Source organism: Sardina pilchardus, chromosome 5 (genome assembly GCF_963854185.1).
Source record: "Sardina pilchardus chromosome 5, fSarPil1.1, whole genome shotgun sequence".
NCBI classification, from domain to species: domain Eukaryota; kingdom Metazoa; phylum Chordata; class Actinopteri; order Clupeiformes; family Clupeidae; genus Sardina; species Sardina pilchardus.
The window spans coordinates 6,808,853-6,828,353 of record NC_084998.1 but is presented as its reverse complement, the minus strand read 5'-3'; the positions used below and the strand labels follow the sequence as shown (position 1 = coordinate 6,828,353).

General features: G+C 40.9%; 1 protein-coding gene across 1 annotated transcript; it reads left to right on the top strand.

Moving 5' to 3' along the window:
* Nucleotides 1–7,532: 7,532 nt before the first annotated feature.
* derl2 (derlin 2) lies at nt 7,533–14,165 on the top strand. Its single transcript, XM_062536152.1, has 7 exons — nt 7,533–7,657; nt 8,654–8,719; nt 8,810–8,883; nt 9,097–9,190; nt 9,937–10,132; nt 10,975–11,065; nt 13,573–14,165. Exons 1-7 carry the CDS (start codon nt 7,565–7,567, stop codon nt 13,676–13,678), a joined length of 720 nt encoding a protein of 239 aa, XP_062392136.1. The 5' UTR covers nt 7,533–7,564; the 3' UTR covers nt 13,679–14,165.
* The last annotated feature ends 5,336 nt before the right edge of the window (nt 14,166–19,501 follow it).

Sequence of the window (19,501 nt, the reverse complement as noted above, 5' to 3'; positions counted from 1 at the left end):
CTTGGATTTGAGATCTTTTATAGTATCATATTTTACAAGTGCTTGCCTTAATGGCAAATTTACAGCTAGCCTCATACGATGCAGACAAAATTGACCAATTCAGACAAATGAAAAATAACAGCCATTCAGATACAGATATATCGGTTTTCACATCACAGACAATCAGAACAGAGCGATAAAAAAGAGCAGTCCCATGCTTTATTTATAAGAACGGTTACTGGCGTTACAACCCTTATACCCATCTGGATATAAAGTGAAGCAGCACTACCCTCTCTGCCCCACAGATGGTGTAAGCCTGGGGGCATCGCACCTTGTTTTTAATTCATTGGCATTAGTCAAAATGATTGATGTGCACTGAACTGTAACCTCTAAACCCTATTTCCCCCTTATCATTCTCAATGATGATGATTTTCTTTTTTGGAGGGGGGGTGGAGGTGGATTTTTACAAGCCTCAGTCAACTCAATTAAATTTAAGTAATACAACTGTTTTATGGTTTGTTAGGCTTGTTGAAAGGACATATGTAAATTTGCTTTGAAGACTCTGGGGTCTTGCTTGTGAAGATGAATGTAGCCTACACTCACGCAAACAAGTAGCACTAGGCTTTCATGCGTAGCCCAGACATGTGAAGGGGTGTCCCAACACCAAGTGACTGGAAATCAAAGGCATTAATATGCCCTCAAACACCTCATTTGTTAAAGTCAGCAAGTTGCCGGCTTGAAAGCCAGACAGTACACTTTCCCTCGCAAAGCCCATTAAAAGTGCATAATGTATGATAAAAATTCCATGGTAAAAAATTGCTGACTTGCAAACAAAAAATTTTAAAACTGCATTCCATTAAATCAGAAAAATGGAAATTCCGCTCTCCCCATTTAATTTTTATGTGTGTATTTTTCGGCTTGGGTAAAATAGAAATGCATTCACGCTCTACCACCCCCATAGATTTCTTTCAGGGAGGCTGTGAGCATCACTTTTAAAAACCTGAGGTGGCTTTGGAAGTCTGTAGGATGGTGGCTGGTGGCTCCAGACGTACATGTGCAGCATCCCAGTCTTGGAGCGCTTTGTGCACTCGCGGTTGGAGCCGTGCCAGCACGGTCATCGCTGAGAGACCTTTGTGGGGGCCGAGGGAGGGGAGAATTGGCCGGCGGGGGGTCCACTCCGGACCCTCCAGAATGAGTGACAGCTAAGAGAAAGAGTGGCATCTGCTCCTTCCTGCTGTCTTGCAAAAATGGTCTGCAAGCGGATGGGGTATGAAGATAGCTGCTAATGAGGAGTACTGAGAGAGAGAGAGAGAGAGAGAGAGAGAGAGAGAGAGAGAGAGACACAGACAGACAGACAGACAGACAGACAGACAAAGAGAGAGAGCGAGAGAGAAATGTGCACTACACTGTGATTTTTTCTAAGCACTGTGATACGGTATGGGTGATGCAAAGATGAGCAAGGTTTTCACTTGCTGAGCTCCTGAAATAGACGGGTTCTGTGGAGTCTTGACACATTGGCAGATGATGGGTACAGCCACCCTGTTATTCATCTATAAACCCTGGAAGAGGCTGCGCCCTTCCCCCCAAAACCTCTGTGTGCTAACTGAATGAGGCTGAAACAAAAGTGAGATATGCTGCAATAGCCTAGAGAAAGCCACAAAGATCGTATTACAGATTCATTTAGGGCCAATCCATGCTATGTTGTCTCTATGAGGAGATTTTTTACTGTTTGAATCCACCATGTTGTCCACTTAGACTATGACACTTTGTGAAATTCAGCCCATGTAACCTTTCCCCTAGATGATAGAGCGGATGTTCAGTGGCCACTGCTTCATAATATCCCATTAGTGCTGGCCACAAACGATGCTGCACAATTCCTGAAGATATTTGAAGCCTCTTCTCTAGGGCTGAAATTCTCATAAGTTGATAGGACCACAGTCATTGTACAAGAGAATGACCTAATCGTCTTATACTTCAAGGTTTTATCTAAGCACGCAAAATGTTGGAAAAAGGTTTCTCTCCTCAATATTATTTGTCTCTCCAGCTTGCCTTCTCCCTCATTAACTGTTGTTATTGATAGGAAGCACATACTGTAGGAAAATGTCAGAATGCTCTTCCTCAAAGAAACGTGACAGGCTCGTGGCACATTAATAATGACACTTGAGTTCACCCTGATGAAGCATTCATGAGATCTATTGATCTTCAGAGACTAATGACATTTAAAGAACATTTCAGGGAGTGTAAAGGTCAATATTCTTGTCTTCATGGCAATCTTTTTCAAAATCCTCTACTTGAAATGCTGTAGTTTCCTTCAAATAAACATGTTGTGCTCCTCAGTTCTGTTTTGGTACATTATGAATGTAAATTGATCGTAAAAATATCTACAGCACAACAGCAAACACATATCGTAGGCTGAAAACAATTTAGGCTGAATATTAAGTGTACAAATGCCTTTTCTCGGCATGAAGGCACCAGTGAAAATGGAGCCTTTTAGCAGACAACAAGACTTCCTGGTTAATGGGTTGGTTAACCTCCCCAGTATCGCTTCAGTGGTTCTGTATTGAGCGCTACACCAGCGAGGTATCTGAGGTGGTTGGTTGGCTGAATCAACAGGCCCCCTAACATGTCGCGGTCTGCTGACTACACTGGGGGCTAATCAGAGATTGGCAGAGCTGCTTGTGTCCAGAAACTTACTCAGCCCTCCCCCTCAAGTCCCAAATACCTGCCAGTCCAAAGAAAGAGTAAACCACAGTTTGAAAAAGATTCCACTACAAATAATCATCAAGGATCATCATAATCATATGTTAAATGTTTTGCAACTTCTAAAAATATTAATTTGAAACGCTTTCCATCATGCAGCAGCTTATCGCTAAATTCTTGCCAGCTTTTCACATGGCAGAGGAGTGTGAGATCCTGTCAGTGGTGGGCAGCGGAGTGATTCTCCTCCACCCGCATGGTAAAGAAACCTGTGAGGTGGAGCACAGACAGACCGCGCCGGGGGGGCCCTGGACTGTGGGGCTGGAGAGCGCGAGCTGGGCTGGGCTGAGAGGAAGTGACCCTTCCCTGACTGTGACGGGCTGCCGTCCCATCCAAGAACACACAGCCTGTCGCCGGCTGTCCTCCTGTCTGTGCCAGGACCACTCCTGCTCCACCCACCCTCCACCCTCCACCCTCCTCCCTCCACTCCTCCGCCACCCCACTCTGCTCCCCCCCACCCCTCCCTGCGTTGGTGTGCCGCAGGCCCAGAAGGCTTATGGGTGGTTTAATCTGTTTTGATATCCCACTGAATCGTAACCTTCAGCCGAATGAAGAAATACTGCGCAACGCAACTCGCCCCAGAAGGAGCCAGGCGCTATCTCTGCGCTACATCAGCTATAAGCCTGAGCACATCAAATGTCTGGGATCTGCAGCATGTCATCCTTTGGTTCCTCTTCATTATGCAGGAAAAACAAATCTGGAGTACAGAACTGATGGACTTCATTGTCTATTTAAAAGGATTAACTGTATCGCAATCCTTTTACATGTCCAGTTTAGGTCATTATTAGCTTAGTGCTTATACCCGTGTGCCAGTTTGATACAGCAGGACACTGAGAAACCTTGTGTACATTGTGGAAATAGATATGAATATTCAGAACGCTGAAAGTCACCACAGTTGTGTGTTGCAACACAAACCACTGCATGTATAAATAAATTAGCCTTTGTCCTCTTCAATATCATTTTGAGATCGTCCACTATAGTGGTCAGAGGATCAGTGTCTCCGAGCTCTGTGAGCACTGGAGAGCTGCCCAAAAGCACCAAAACTAAATGTCACAGTTTGATGAGGGGTGGGAAGCTTGTTGAACTTCCCACTGGAATCTCTCCGGGACAGTGTGGGAAAACATCCCTTGTGTGATTCAGTGATTTGAATAAAAAAAACATGAGCCATGTCTCTATTTAAACATTTAAATACTGTATTTTAACTGTTCCAAATACCTTCCAGTTTTACAAATTCAACCTATACCGTAATTTCCCGACTATTAGCCGCGGCTTATACATTGATTTGGCAAAATGTCTTCAGCTATGAGGTTAATACACAGGGACAGTTAATATGGTTTTGTTTCTTTTAACTCGCATAAAACACTGTCCTGCGGCTTATACACAATGTGGCTTATATGCGGGAAATTACTGTAGTGATGTGTAGGCCTACTAAGCTGCCCTGTGATTGCCATAGATTTTTGCATATCTCTTGGTTGATTTTGCAGACCAAAGCAAAGACTTCAGGCTCACCTATTGATCAGAATATGGTGACATCTTCATCGATTACTCTCACACTCTTCTATGTTGAAAATCTACACTGTTTACAAATGAGCGTACTTGCATGTTTCTAACATTGTGCTACAATACTATGGCATACATCTAGTAAGCAAACAATATCTGATAATCGTCCTTGCACAAATTGTGGAGGGAAAAATGTGTGAATTCATTTATGAATAAAGTAAAATATCTGTTTAAATAAAATCTTAGCAAAACACATCAACCAACCTCCAGACCAAGGAAAAGCACTCAGTTTAAAAAATGGACACAATTTACACAAATGGAAAAAAAAATCTCACGTATGGGTCTCTCTTAATCAGTTTTCTGCAGCCTTTGCTCAATATAATACTATTTCATTTATTAGCCTCTCCTGATTTTTCTGTCCCTATCAGGCCCTGTCACATGCAGCAGTGGATGTGTGAGTGGGTAGGCGTGTGCAGATAAGACTCCTACATTGTGGGGTGTGAGGTTAGGCGAGGTGAGGCGGTGTGGGGCAGTGGGGCAGTGGCGTAGTGGGGTGGGGTGGGGGAGAGCCCCTGTGCCCGGACTGTGATTCCTCTCGCCAGGCCACCAGCCCCCAGTTCACTGGCACGGCCCCCACAGCTTTGACTGGCCCTTTAATGAGAAAGATGAAAGAGGCACACACAGAGCTGGGACTGAAAACTGCCCTCCCTTCCTCCTCCTCCTCCTCCTCCTCATTCTCCTCATCCACCTCTTTCTCCGCACTCGTTCGACCCCTCACTGTGCTCACCTCATCCCCTTCATCTGTGACTGCACCTCTTTTTGGAGGTGGAAGCCCTACAGCATCTAAACCCAATTGTACATCGTCTAGCCTTGATATGTACAGCAGAGAATTTCATTTGCTTTTCGCCATTATGGTGACACATATGGCTGTAGGGTTTCAGTGCACTATAGAGCATGGTAATAAAATCTAGGCCACTGTGCCACCTGAAAGCTACATTATATTCTCTGGTTTTAACCCTCCACACGGTGTTTGTACCTTGCTGTGTTTTGAATGGAAAACAAAGGACTGTATAGATAGAACAATAAAACGAGTCCTAATGTCATGCTGTGATTTTGGTTGTCTCAATAAGACACAAACACTAATTTCCTGCCCTGCCTTTAATGAGGGAAATCTATGCAAGGAAGGTAATGTATTCACCTGACTGTTTCATCCACCAGGAATCCTATGTTAATCACGTTTGACAACATAAAGTGTGATCAAAGGGATTTAGTGTGATGTTTTTTGAAGTCTTTGTCATCAGCTCATTTTTCCCCAGTACAGCAGATTTTCGGTGGACCCTCACAGAGGATGGAAAGTGCTCCCCCCTCTGGCAACCACCCCAAACTGCATTGTTGACAACAAATACATTCACGCTTGTATAAATGTATCTGTAGCCGCCCAATAAGGTATTTTTCTTTTCAGTTCAGTCACTTTATTATCCCAAAGGGAAACTTATCTTGTAGTCAGGTACACAGAAGATAAAGAGAGGGACAAGCAATACAGAAAGACACAAACAGAAATGACAGCATCAACAGGGGACAACATAAGAACTGTCCATTGCCTCAGACATTGAATCATTATAGCATCAGCATCTGATACCACATTTGGTGTAGTGCAAAGCTTGGGTGTGTGTTATCAATGTTTGCACCCTTTAGGAATGAATGGCATGGCCTTGGCAGAGTTGGTCCCATGCCCTATCAGTTGAGTCACAGGTGCAGCCGTGAGGAAGGACTGGTTGCCTGGTTCCTATGTTGTGTGAGAATTTGTGTCCGGATGCCAGGTGGATACAATGGCCTTAATCACAGCTAAGGCAAGGGTTTCTCGCCACACAAGGTTAAGGAATGATGAAGTATAGTCCAATGTGTATATAAGCTGTGCATCGGCAAAATAATTCAGACAAAAGTGTATTATCTTATTCAAGAAGTCATACAAACTTGTCGAGTGGTACAAACTAACCACTGAACAAGAGCCACAGAATCTGGGTTTAACCCAATGCAGTTCATTCTCTGACATAAAACAGAGAATGAAGTCTTTGACATTGTCAATGCATGCCCAGAATGATATTGCACCGTGTAAAGGATCCTGACCTTTTTCGTTGGTTGTTTAATTAAGCATTAAATGGGGTTATATTGACGCCAATGGGCATAGATATGGATGATACAGCAACTTTTTGAGCAATGTTGCAGGGGAACAACATAACAGTTTCCATGGGTTCCGCTGATTAAAGTTTAAATTGCTAGTTTATTTTCCATTGTTTATTTCCGTTAGGTTATAGCTTGAATTGATGTTGTTCTCAAGTATTCAGTTTTCAAGAAACTTGAGGTTGATAAGAGAGGTTTGTCTTGTGTGTGTGAGAGCAATCTAGGCCTACCTGTTACTCATCTTGCACTGGATCATCTTCCTGAATCTCAATATTCTGATCACAATAAGCTGGACCAATTATTAAGTCAGCATCAGTCAGAGGCTGCATCTTTTGTACTTCACCTCACTTCGTCATCCAAAAGTATTGGTTGTAGCAAAATATTTGAAAGTATTTTAAAACTACAGTAATAGAAACCTGTAAAGAATTCTGATTCAAAATATGAATTCATTTTCTTCAAGCCAAATAAAATACAAATTACAATTTTGTATTTGAAATACGTAGCCTATTTTAAATGCACATAACCGCCCATCCCTGCTGATTCCCATCTTCTAAAGAGTTTAGGTATTGGTTTGACATTGCTTCCCTCTTGTGGTTAATATTTGAAACTACATTGTTGTCACGCATAACCAATCATATATTTAGTTGACTGTATTAAAATAACGTTATATGGTACATTTTGGTGTTATTTTATTGCATTGGTAAAAATAGTCTCATTTAAAAAAAAAGGGGGGGGGGGGAGCACTGTTTTAGGCCTACTCTCTCAACTGCCGACTGGCAGCACTGTCGTCTGGTAAATCATAGCTTGCATTATTCAGTATTCATTTCAGCTGTAAAATAAAAAAATGGGGTTGATGGCTGATAACCAAATACTTTTTGTTTGCACAGGAAACAGGCCGTACAAACCAAGTCAGTCGTGTGCAGTGTCCCACTAGACACGTATATGTGCAAAAACCAATTGAAAACTGCCATATATTCATATGGCCGTCCTACAAGTGACTGCCATGTTTGTACTCCAATAACAAAACAGACTCCTCAAACAGTACACGAATGAGGGGCCACAAATATGAAACGCCCCTCCCCCTTCCGCTGAATGTTATGACGTGTCAAGAAAGTGCCGGAAGCACCTGTGTGGTGGTGCAAAGAAGATGGCTTACCAGACATTCCAGCAGGAATATTTACAGATTCCTGTGGTAACCAGGGCATACACCACTGCCTGTGTACTTACAACAGCTGCTGTGGTAAGTAATATGTTTTACAAAAGTGTTCGTAATAGCAACGTGTCTGAGTTGTTACTGTGAAAGGTGCATGAACGTTGTCGTCTTCCCCTGTGCAACTCATTAGCCTAGCGGAACGCTAACGACACACAGTTATCTAAATGTCTAAAATAGGATGTTGTGTTTATCTATACAACTAGTTGTCAAAGAGAAATGACACATTCTGTGAAGTAAATAGCGAGATGCAACGTGTTGTGTTCCTGCGAGCTGACTTTACTGGACATGACGTTAGCGAGACCGATATATGTGCAGCTAGCATCGCGTAGGTTTTGTTGACGCTTTCAGCACATACTTGTGCACACACAGCACAGAATGCTAGTAAACGTTAGCTAACGTTGTGCCTCACTCTTTCGTATCTTACGTATGGATATGTGTTTGTTCAGCAGTATTCTACCATGTTATGGGAGGTAATGTTAACGTTATGTCTTGATTGTGAAACTATACGTTACCTAGATAGCAATCAGATAATCACAGGGTAAACATACCTGATTCTAGGTGTACTGGTTACGTTTAAGTGCATCGTTGTCTTTCCCAGGAGGGGCATGTAAAAGTATCATACGGTTAGTGCAGGCCAATTTCCATTTGTCCTATGTGATGTGGCCACAGGTCCCACCAGGGATGTACGTTAACTTTGTTTGCTCATCGCACTGATGCTACAGAGGTTGATATTTTTGTACCACAGGATCTTTTTGCATCGGTATGTAAACACTTAAGCTGATGGGTACACTCTTCGGTGCTATAATGGTGAATTCATAGCACAGACATAGTACAGTTGTTTTGTAGTATGTGCTTCAGATATGTAGCACTGTACAGCCCTGCCCACTGATGACTAAATTATGAGTAGCTTCCATTGCTTGCTATATAGGTGTGGACCTAACCGATGATGGGGAGTGTTTGGTAATAGGGGTTAATTTTGAGCTGAATGCACTCACCTCATGTTTTGTTTCTATTCTCTACCAGCAACTAGAACTCATCACACCTTTCCAACTCTATTTCAATCCTGATTTGATTTTAAGGAATTATCAAGTAAGTGCTCTCTTTGTAGTTCCAGGTTTGTGACATTAGAATTAAGATTTTCACAGAATAAGTACTGTTTTTTTTCCTCTTATTTCACAGGTATGGCGACTTATAACCAACTTCCTGTTTTTTGGTCCAGTTGGTTTCAACTTCTTATTCAACATGATATTCTTGTATCCTTTGTCGGAGATGCACTTCAGCTAATAAAGTATTGGCTTTCTGTCCATCAGAATCCATGAATCAGATTTCATGGATCAGATCAGACGATCAGATTTGTGATACTCCATATAACCATTTTTTTGCGGGCAAAAAATGTGCTATGTTGCAGGGGCACCACATAATGTTTCATTGCTATGCTGAATATGTCCTTAACTCAAGTGTTGCAGATACCGGTATTGTCGTATGCTGGAGGAGGGTTCGTTCAGAGGCAGAACATCTGATTTTGTCTTCATGTTCCTCTTTGGTGGCCTTCTCATGACCGTATCCTTTTGTCACTATGGGAATCATTTTACTCATTTAGAGTTTCCCAGTACTCTTGTTACATAACGTTGTGACATAACTGAAGATGGAACTTGTAATTACAGTCTGAGGCATAATGTTGTTGAATATCATTGACTATTTAGTTTACAGTTGCTTAAATGTTCCTTAGAATTTGCTGAACAAATCGCCCCATTGGGGGTAGGGCTGCACAATATGAACCAACGCAATTTCCTAATCGGTCAAAATATTGCCAAAACACATTCCTTAGAATTTGCTAAACAAATTGGCCCATTGGTGGTAGGGCTGCGTAATATGAACCAACGCAATTTACTAATCGGAAAAGTTAGAAATAATTGTGTAGAGTTAATTTTGTCACATTTATGATTTTTACATTCTTGTCATCCTCCTTGAATGTGCCACTTTTGGTTGGTGGGTGTGCACAGTGCATGAGGGCCACAGAAATGATTGGTGAACTTCACAGTTGATGGAGGGTGTTATGCTTCTTGTGCACTGGGTGTGCTTACCAATCATTGCAATCGAAATATTTGTCAGAAAAATCGCAGTTAGATATTTTCTCAATTGTGCAGCCCTAATTGGGGACCAATAACATTCTACTTACTACTTTTCCTAATCTTTACTGCCATTCTTGTACGTTTATGTACAGACAAGCCTTGTGGATACATTTTTGTAAATTTACAGATGTACTCGCTTTTACGTTTTGTGTGTCGAACTTAATTTCCGAACAGATATTTGGCACATTCGTGAGTTTGGTATTCCTAGGCCAAGCGTTCACCATCATGCTGGTGTACGTGTGGAGCAGACGCAACCCCAACGTGCGCATGAACTTCTTTGGTCTGCTAAACTTCCAGGCCCCCTTCCTACCGTGGGTGCTCATGGGCTTCTCTCTGCTGCTTGGAAACTCCATCATTGTGGACCTCTTAGGTAAGAAGAAGAGAAAATCATGCCATCTCTTTGTCCAACACGTGCACAACATGCATTAGGGGTGCAAAGGTTCGCGTATTCGTACCGAACTGTTTAGGTACAGGACAGGACGTTCGGTTCAATACAGATGTGTGCCAAATGTATTCTTTCGCAGTAAGACCATGTTACAAATTTGAGTTCCCACACAAACATCCTGCACATGGATATTGCATGTGCACATTATGATCACAAGAAATGTTTCTAACAGCGGTGCTGTTAACGCTGCATGTTGTTAACCCAGCTAAACTGCAGGGATCCGTAATTAAAATATGCCCCTTTAATGATGAGTTATGGCAAGTTTTGTGGAAAGGAATGGACGGTTTGATACTTACAAATATGACGTAACCATCATCAGATTTAAAAGCATCTGCTGTGAGAATTACAAATTACAAAGCATGATTATTGCAGCACATACCTGAACTGGTCACAAACAAAAAGCCTAGACAGGATTATTCATGTTTATCCTTCGTTTTCCTTCAGCTTTTTTGTTTACATTATTGGTAGAAACTTAAGCAATGTAAATTACTTTATTCTGCTTTGGGGGAAAACAAAACAAAAAGTATAGGCTGCAGGCTTGTCTAAATCACCTGAAATGTAACTTTTGTGTAGATGTTCTGAATAATGATCACTTTTGCAAGGATTTGATGCACTTCACTTAGTCAATAACTGGCGGTTGTGCTTTCACAGAGTGCAAGCGACTGTCATTGCTTTGCTCGTGATATTACTGATCACTATAGGGAAATGCCGATGGGTATTTTTCTGTTTGGGCATATGATGAATCTTTGTTCTTTCTACCCATATAGGTATTGCTGTGGGACATGTCTATTTTTTCCTTGAGGATATATTCCCCAATCAACCAGGTGGCAGCAGATGGTTGAAGACCCCCACCATTCTGTAAGTGTTGCTTCTTGGGCATAATGTCAACTATTGTTTTGATTAAGATGTTTAATAGAACTCCAATGTGTGATTTTAATAATCGGTACTGACTTTGATACTTCAGGATTTAAAAAAAAAAAAAAATGGGATATTGTGTTTTAAATAGACCTAACTATCTGGTAATCTAATAAAAAAGGCTCTTAGAGAGATAGGGTCTTTATTGTCCTATAAATGATATTCTTCTTCACACATGTCATTCCGTTCCATAAAAGATAGCAGCATTTGATCTTATACAGTAAATTCTAGTATTCTACTAATATTAGTATCAGATTTTTCAGGTCTCTTAAGGCCCTATCACATTGCGTACGGCATGTGCTTCGCTCACTGCTAGGTTGCGCTTGGTTGAGGTGATTTTTGTTGTGGTTACCGCTGGGCTCTGCGCAAAAGACCTACGATTTACAGTACAACGTGCCGCGGTCAAAGCTCAACAAATTTCAACTTTGACCGCGGCACGCGCAAGAGTAGCAAAGCGGCAGTTCATGCGCGTGCAAGCCATTCAAAGTAATGGGTTTCATACCACATGCCATGTGCATTGTGATGGGGCCTTCAGGCTTCAACTGTGCTGCAACTGCAACCCAGCTAGAAAATAGAAGAGACCCCTATTTTTATCTACGTAAAGCAAGTATTGAGAAAGTGAGTGTTCAGAAATACATTGAAAAGACCAGTCAAATCATGATTAGTATTCAAAAGGAGAAGTGGAGGCTACAGTACATGTGTACTATCAATATATTGCGTAAATAGGATGACCACTAAACAGATTCTGAGAAGGAGGGCAGATTGTGTCTGGGGTGTTTTCACACATGGTTTCTTTCAGCCTTTGAAAGAACTCCGATCGATGACTCGGCGTATTTTGTGAACACTCCAAACAAACTCCAACCCCACTAAAGCAAACCGTGCCAAGACTACCTCGGGAGCCGTGGTGCTGTTCGCCTAATCTGTGCATTGTGAACACAAAGCGCCCTGGTTTCTCTTTCACATTTTGCGTTGTAGGCTAGCCTATTTTGTCCTACTTGACTTGCCATTGCCAAAAGAGAAGGCATGTTTTTTTATGATAAAAACGTTGTCATCATTAGGCTCATGATGCAGAGATTTGTAATTTGGCTATAGTGTGTCAGTTAATGTGGGCGTGCTCTAACATTAGGCTAACAAATATCTTTTCATCCAAGCTATTGGTCGCTGAAAATGTACAAATCAGTGAACTTTGCTCACCATTTTCATGGTCTGCATCTAGGCTATTATTGCGCTGTTGAACTCTTCCTGCATATGGCAGGAAGAGTTCAACAAGAGACTTTGTGGTGCAGTTAACAGCAGTTCTGCTCATTTGTCGTTTTGGACGTGAGCTACAGGTTGGTTATAGCAACAGTAACCAGGTGGGGCGGACCTACCATTGAGTGAGAAAGTGTGATTGGCTGGCATGTTGACAAGCAGTTCTTTCCAGGAACCTCAGATCAGAATTCATTCTGAAAAAATATTTTTCTATTCTCAAAAAGTTAGAGATATCTAATTTCAGAAGTAATGAAACATTGAACTGTTGGACATGCACATTTAAAAGTTTAGAGAAGGTCACATTAAGTTCACCTGTACCTGTACACCTGATTTTAGGTTGGCTCTCCGTTAGTCCATGCAGAACTGAAACTGAATGTATCTCTGTTCATACATGGGTAACACTGTTACAGTTATTTCTGCTGTGCATCAGCAACTCACATTTGACAGAATAGAAGAAGTGGCTGTTTAACCACTTGAAAGCAGTTATTGAGTTCATCAGGGCTGCCAAGTTTCAGAAAATGGTAAGTGTGAGAGTTCGTCCGCCGACCACAGGTCGGCGGCGAAAAATCGTGACATTTGGCAGCTCCGATTAGAATAGATTTTTCAAGTGTGAACTTATCAAGAAAGAGGCAAATAAATGTTACACAGCTCTGCAACAAGTGACAATTAGGCTATAGACTTAGCAGTCTTAACGTTAACTTGGAAAATCAAGGAGAAACAGCGAATCAACAGTGAACAAAATCTAGCAAACAGTAGAACGTTTTAAATCTAATTGTCGGAGTCGGCGCAGTTGTGTGTTTGAAAGATAAGTTAGAGGCGCCAAGACCCGCCTTATGTTGTTTCTGATTTGTTTATATTGCGTGATGCCTTCCGTGGTTGGTGAGATTTAGGCACAAAGGACTGATGGATTGGTTATTGCTGTCAGTCAATCAGAGCTCGAACTACGGCAAGGCAATGACCAACGTTTATCATCATGAAAAAAATAAATATATATATAGTGCACTGAATGGGGAAATATTTTGCGCGAGAAATGTCAAGTTTGGCGTGAGCGAGGTGTGAGAATGGGTCAAATTGCGTGACTCACACTCAAAGCGTGAGACTTGGCAGCCCTACACACACACACACACACACACACACACACACACACACACACACGGTTTATGCTGCTGCTGCTGATGATGTCCATTTGTCCCCTACAGCAAGATGCTATTCGACACTCCCGAGGAGGATGCCAACTACAACCCACTTCCAGAGGAGCGGCCTGGAGGCTTTGCCTGGGGTGAAGGCCAACGTCTTGGAGGCTAGCTGGAGCTCCTTTTGCCACTATTTTTCCTCTCTCTCTTTTTTTTTGCCTCTGGACATTGATGCTGAGTGCAGTGGGAGATGAAAAACAAAGATGTGTTCTCTCCCCATCCCCCCCCACCCCCACCCCCAACCCAACACCAACTCGTTTCTCATGTACTGAACAATGAACAGAAACTCACTGAGGTCAGGGGAGAGACTCTTGGTTTGTCGACGTTTGCAGCCTTTTTCTCCCCGAAACTTTTTTGAGCCTGACTGGCGCTCAAAGCAGGAGAAGGGTCACTGCGACAGGATGTTGCTTTTTAAAGTAATCCTGCGCTGGCTACTGTTTTTTTTTTTTTCTTCTTCTTGTTTTGGTTTGTCTCGATGTGCAACAGTAGTCAGTTGGCATTCAACTGCAAAAGGAAAAAAAATCTGGATCAGTTCATATCAGAACATTGTCATTTTACGTAAAAAAAGAAAAAATAAATGTGTATAAAGTGTGCATTTAGCCCTGCATCCTCTCTTACCTTTTTTTTTTTAAATGTTATTTTACAAGATCACACTTTTTCACTCATCACTGAGACTTGGAGAGTGCTGTGCAGAGATCATTTTGGATATATTACCTGTTTTTGGATGTGCTTGCTGTAGTTGAAGACGTGTGATGAGCCCTTGCGTTTTTTAATTGTTTTGGGGAAGTGTGATGATGCGTGGGGTTTCTGATGGATTTCAATTGCCTTTGTTGAAGTGAAGGAGTTGGTATAACAAGTAAAGGGAGTATGCCAAATGTTTTACTTTATTTTATGTGTTTTTCAGCTATTGTCTCTCTTGATAGGATATTGTTCATCATAACCTGTTAATCTTCAATAATTGTATTCCACAGTGCCTTAGGTAGTAGTGAGAAAGGTGTCCACAATGTTGTGTGTACAAAAAAAACAACTAAATATGCATTTACATAATGTGATGGCATAATCTTTTGCAAACTATTACTTGTAAAAATGACTCATTAATTTTCAGGCAAGGTACATAAACGGCACATATTTTTCACATATATTTTTATTTTACAAGAAATTGAAAATATTGAAAGAAAATGCCTACAGTTGGGCCATGCTGCTCTTTCCCCCACTTTCCAGCAGTACTCAAATCATTTCTGGCTTTAAAGTGTAATAAAAAGCACATCGGCTTGATTTGAGTTTGTTGTAGCTGGCAAGCATCTTTTCAGAACCCTCACCCCTCTGTCCACAACTCCGGCAGAGAGAAATATGATTTCTCGATGGATTTACAGGCTGTTAGAAATTACATTGTTTTGTGCTTCCAACACAAACAGTTTACTGGGCCTCTATTTCCAACTGGCGCATTTCTGCAAAGCCCAAGACATTACATAAATCAAATAATACCTCATCTTACAGCGTTTTTTTTAGTGGAAAGTCCTCTCCATTGTGCATGCGGGGCCTATGATAAATCCATGCCCTGAACCATGCATATTATCATTGTAATATTTAGTGTGTGGTGTAGCCGCATTCGCTTTTCAAATCTTGACTGCTAACATAGTTGTACTAAAAAGGCTTGTACTAGAAACACCCTGAAACACACATACACACAGCATCGTTGTTCTTTCTTGACGATTTCTTGAAGTGTGCTGGTATAGCAATGTTGCCTAAAGATGAAGCACATGCTCCACTATTCCTCCACCTGCTGTCCTCCATGTTGACCTCTGCTTATTCAAGGTAGCTCAGGGAAAAGTAATGGAATGTGGTGCAGTTGAAGGCAGAATGTTGCTCTCCAAGACTATCATTTTCACATTCCTTGCACAATAATGGGATAATATCATCATAACATCATAGTTATCATTGTCCAGCTCTGTGTAGTTGATATGGATGTTTTTTTGTGTGCAGCGTTCAGGAGAACTTGCAGCAGTGAGAGCAACATGACAGGTGCAACTTAATATTTGCTGAAGATCAAGTGTAGCCTAATAGTTTCACAACAATAAGTGATCGATATCTCAGACAGGTGAAAAGTAAACTATCCATAACTGTGCATTTTGGCAACAAAAGAGACGTCAGTCAATGAGCATTTTAAAACGCTGAAAACTGGCTGCTCTTTGTCTGAGGTCTGATCGTCTAATGTGTGTGTTCTGGTGGACAGCTAAACTAGCCTACATCATCGTAATCGTCGCTATCGTATCCTGGAGGTGGCATGACATCATCATAATCCTCTTGGTCCTCCAGTGCTTCTTTGCTTTTAGGCGTGTCAGGTTGGTCATACAGCGGCTGTGGCCCCTCGTCTTCAACCACTTTCAGATACTCCGGGAGGCTGTCGACTGGCTCGTATTGATTCACTGGCAAAATCAGGACAACACAGTGTGTATTAGTGGTGGGGGAAAAAATCGATTCTGTTCAGTATCGCGATATTTTGTGCATGCAATTATATCGATACGAGAAGCTCAAGTATCGCAATACTTAATTATATAATTTAATCATCTATTTTACTTTTATTTGAGGCGAGTTTACTCAGGGTTTACTCTGATCACATTAAATTTGCTAGATAGATAGATAGATAGATACTTTATTGATCCCCAAGGGGGAATTTCAATATATTACGCTCTCAAGGTGACGCTTGTTGTGGCGTTTTATTGTCCATTCAACGGCAATTTCAAATTGAAAGTGTGGGTGTGTTTCGGTTCTCAACAAAAAGCAAATAGTAAGGACCTTGATATGCACCATGCCATGACAAAGTGAGTTGAACAGTGTTATTTTCCTTATTTTTTGTAATGCCTTCGAACAATATGAGAGACATGAATAGCAATATATCGCAGAATCGAATCGCAATACTTGTTGTATCGCAATATGTGTAGAATCGCAATAATATCGAATTGTGGCCCAAATATCGCAATAGTATCGAATTGTCATTCTTTTGCCAATTCCCACCCCTAGTGTGTATAGAGTCTTGTGCAAATCCATACAGTGCTGAACTTGCATGCCATTGGATTAACATTCAAAGACTGAATTGAATGCTCTCCCTCAGATTCTATGCTTTGTTATGCTTCACTATTCCACAACTCTTGTTTTAAATGTCACAGATTATCAGTATCAATGACAATAGCATATGTTCTGTAGAATACTAGGCATAGATGGCAATTTCGCTGCAGGAAATAGCACTAAAATTCTACACTAACACTAAAATCAACACATTAAAGGGACACCTTTTGGGACACCTTTAGCTTGCAGTTCATGCTTGATCACATTGCAAATTCACAGTTGTATCATTTTCAACCTTTGCAGGTCTTTGATTTGAAACACAAGTTGTAGGCTACCTCATGAATGTTTTCACTTACCAGAATCCGAAGACTCAAACATATCTCTGGGTGGTAATGGAGGAACATCACTCTCAATATCTCTGGTGTGGTAAGGTCGACTGCTATATTGCAGAGGGAAAAAAGCAGTCTGAATAATTTTCAAGGCCTAACACTGCTGATAGAAGTAAAGACATGTAGAAATGAATGAATTCTGTTTTAGTTTTAAGACAAGACAACTTACTCTGCATAGAAGTTTGACCCAGTTATTTGAGGGGTTGAGTTTGTCTGATCATTCGCAGCTGTGCCAAATAAGGGAAAATAAGAAAATGTATTGTAATAATGAAAATGTGATTTGGGAAAAATAAGACAGCAATATGACATTGTTATTGACTAAACCGTTTACAGTTGACTTATTGGTCAAAACTATTATGTGGGTCTTTTAGGAGTGTTTATGAAAACATTCACTGTGAACTGAAACAGTTGGGAGGTGAGAACATACTTCTGGAAAGAGGTTACAAATGCAACATGGATTCCAACATGTCTGAAAATAAATACCTTTCCAGCTTATACACTTGTTAATAATGATGAATACAAGTGCTATGACCAGAGAGGACAAGACCATTCCGACAACAATCCACAACCAGTAGAGATCACGAAAAAGTGCCATCTATTTTGCATCATCCAGACGATTCCAAATGAATGATACAAAGAGAAAAAGAGAAGAAACGGTAAGTCATCACAGTGGCCATCATGCCTTAGAATCATTAGCTTACAATCATTAGATCAACTGACATTTAGATAGACAAAATATTTTTTTTGAGAGATGGACGATGAAGGTGCTACTTCCTCTTTCAAATTGTCCTGTACGACATTAGGTTTTTCAACTAATAGAAAATGCATGCTGTGACAGACTATACTTCGAACAAAGGTCCAAGAGATAGGTGAACATAATCTAGTCAAGTTAGCTTATTTGCTTTGACTAGTTATAAGATGACATTACATTACATTACATTAGGCTGAGGCTTTTTAACCAAGCAACTTACAACATGGTAAATACATTTAAATCATGAATCCTTTTTTGACAGTGCAGTCCTACAATCTAATATCTGAGATGTGGAAACATCACCGGAGTAATTTGCAGTCTTCTGGACATAATACCCTGTGCATTAACAGAGTCTGCCTCAGCAGTTTGACACATACTTTGAGACAACAAAGTCTCAGTTCACAGACTTTGTTAAAGTGTTTCGCCAGTTTATCAGTGAGCAGACATCCTCTTGGTTTCACAGTTTTTAAATAGACTGACATGTCTAAATGACTTCCTCTTACACACTTTTCCCCCCTCTGAAATGCATGACTATTCTGAGCATGACTATTTACTTTGAGGCTCGGAAAAAATACTTCGGCAGACATAAGCCATTAGATAAAGCTTGAATTTTCCATAATTATGTTTCAAAATAGAATTGACAATATCCCCAATTGATATTCAGTAAATCACCGTTCACTTTTATCTTTAAGATATTCATAGTCCATAGGCATATAATAGATTAAGTTGACCATTCGACGTTTGACATTTACTTTTCAGTTTGTGAAAGATTTCAGATAGGCCTAGCTTTCACTTCTCAAAGTGTAAAACTAAAAACCAATACTATCGTTACTATTTGCCACAAGATATTTGTACTTGAAATGATAAATTCAAATAGCATCTTACTTTTTTACTGTGCTCTGGAGAGCCCCAAACATTGATATCCCAACTGGAAGCTGTCAAGATTAAGTCCTTGGTACAAATAGAAAATAAGGATATTCCGTGTGAGTTCCCATAAAATGTAACCTCTCGGGGATTGTGGCCACCAGATTATCAGAAATAGCTTGCACTATCTCCTAAGTGTGATGATACTTATTTGATGGCGACACTGTAACCATGTAAAGGGAAGTTTAGTCTTATAAGTAATGATGTGTGGTGGTGGGTGGGTCTCTCTCTCTCTCTCTCTCTCCCTTTCTTTCTCTTTCTCTCTCACAAGCGTGTGCGTGTCTATGCAAGGTGACACACACACACACACACACACACACACACACACACACACACACACACACACACACACACACACACACACCCTACTGAGAGATAATAATGAATGAGTTGATTCATTTTGATTACATACAGTATCTGATTCAGTATTTGATTATTTTTGACACTGACTTGACAGACACTCAAATTTTTAATGTGTTTATTTGAATTAGATGCCATGCAAATTGTTGCCAATTTAGGCCATTTGAATTAATGTGATTCAGATCAACGTTTTTCATAAAGAAATACAATATATTGCCAAAGGTATTGGGCCACTTGCCTTAGCTGACATCCCATTCTTAATCCGTAGGGTTTGATATGACATTGGTGTACCCTTTGCGGCTATAACAGCTTCTGGGAATGCTTTCCACAAGGTTTTGGAATGGGTTAATGGGGATTTCTGACCATTCTTCCAGAAGTGCGTTTGTGAGGTCACACACTGATGCTGGGCGAGGAGACTGGCTCTCAATGTCCCCTCTAATTCATC

Bases quoted from the DNA above. Each gene is read 5' to 3' on its own strand.
- derl2 (XM_062536152.1), top strand. From the start codon at position 7,565: ATGGCTTACCAGACATTCCAGCAGGAATATTTACAGATTCCTGTGGTA. The intron at 8,720-8,809 runs GTAAGTGCTCTC...CTTATTTCACAG, and splicing joins TGATTTTAAGGAATTATCAA to GTATGGCGACTTATAACCAA. The intron at 10,133-10,974 runs GTAAGAAGAAGA...CTACCCATATAG, and splicing joins CATCATTGTGGACCTCTTAG to GTATTGCTGTGGGACATGTC.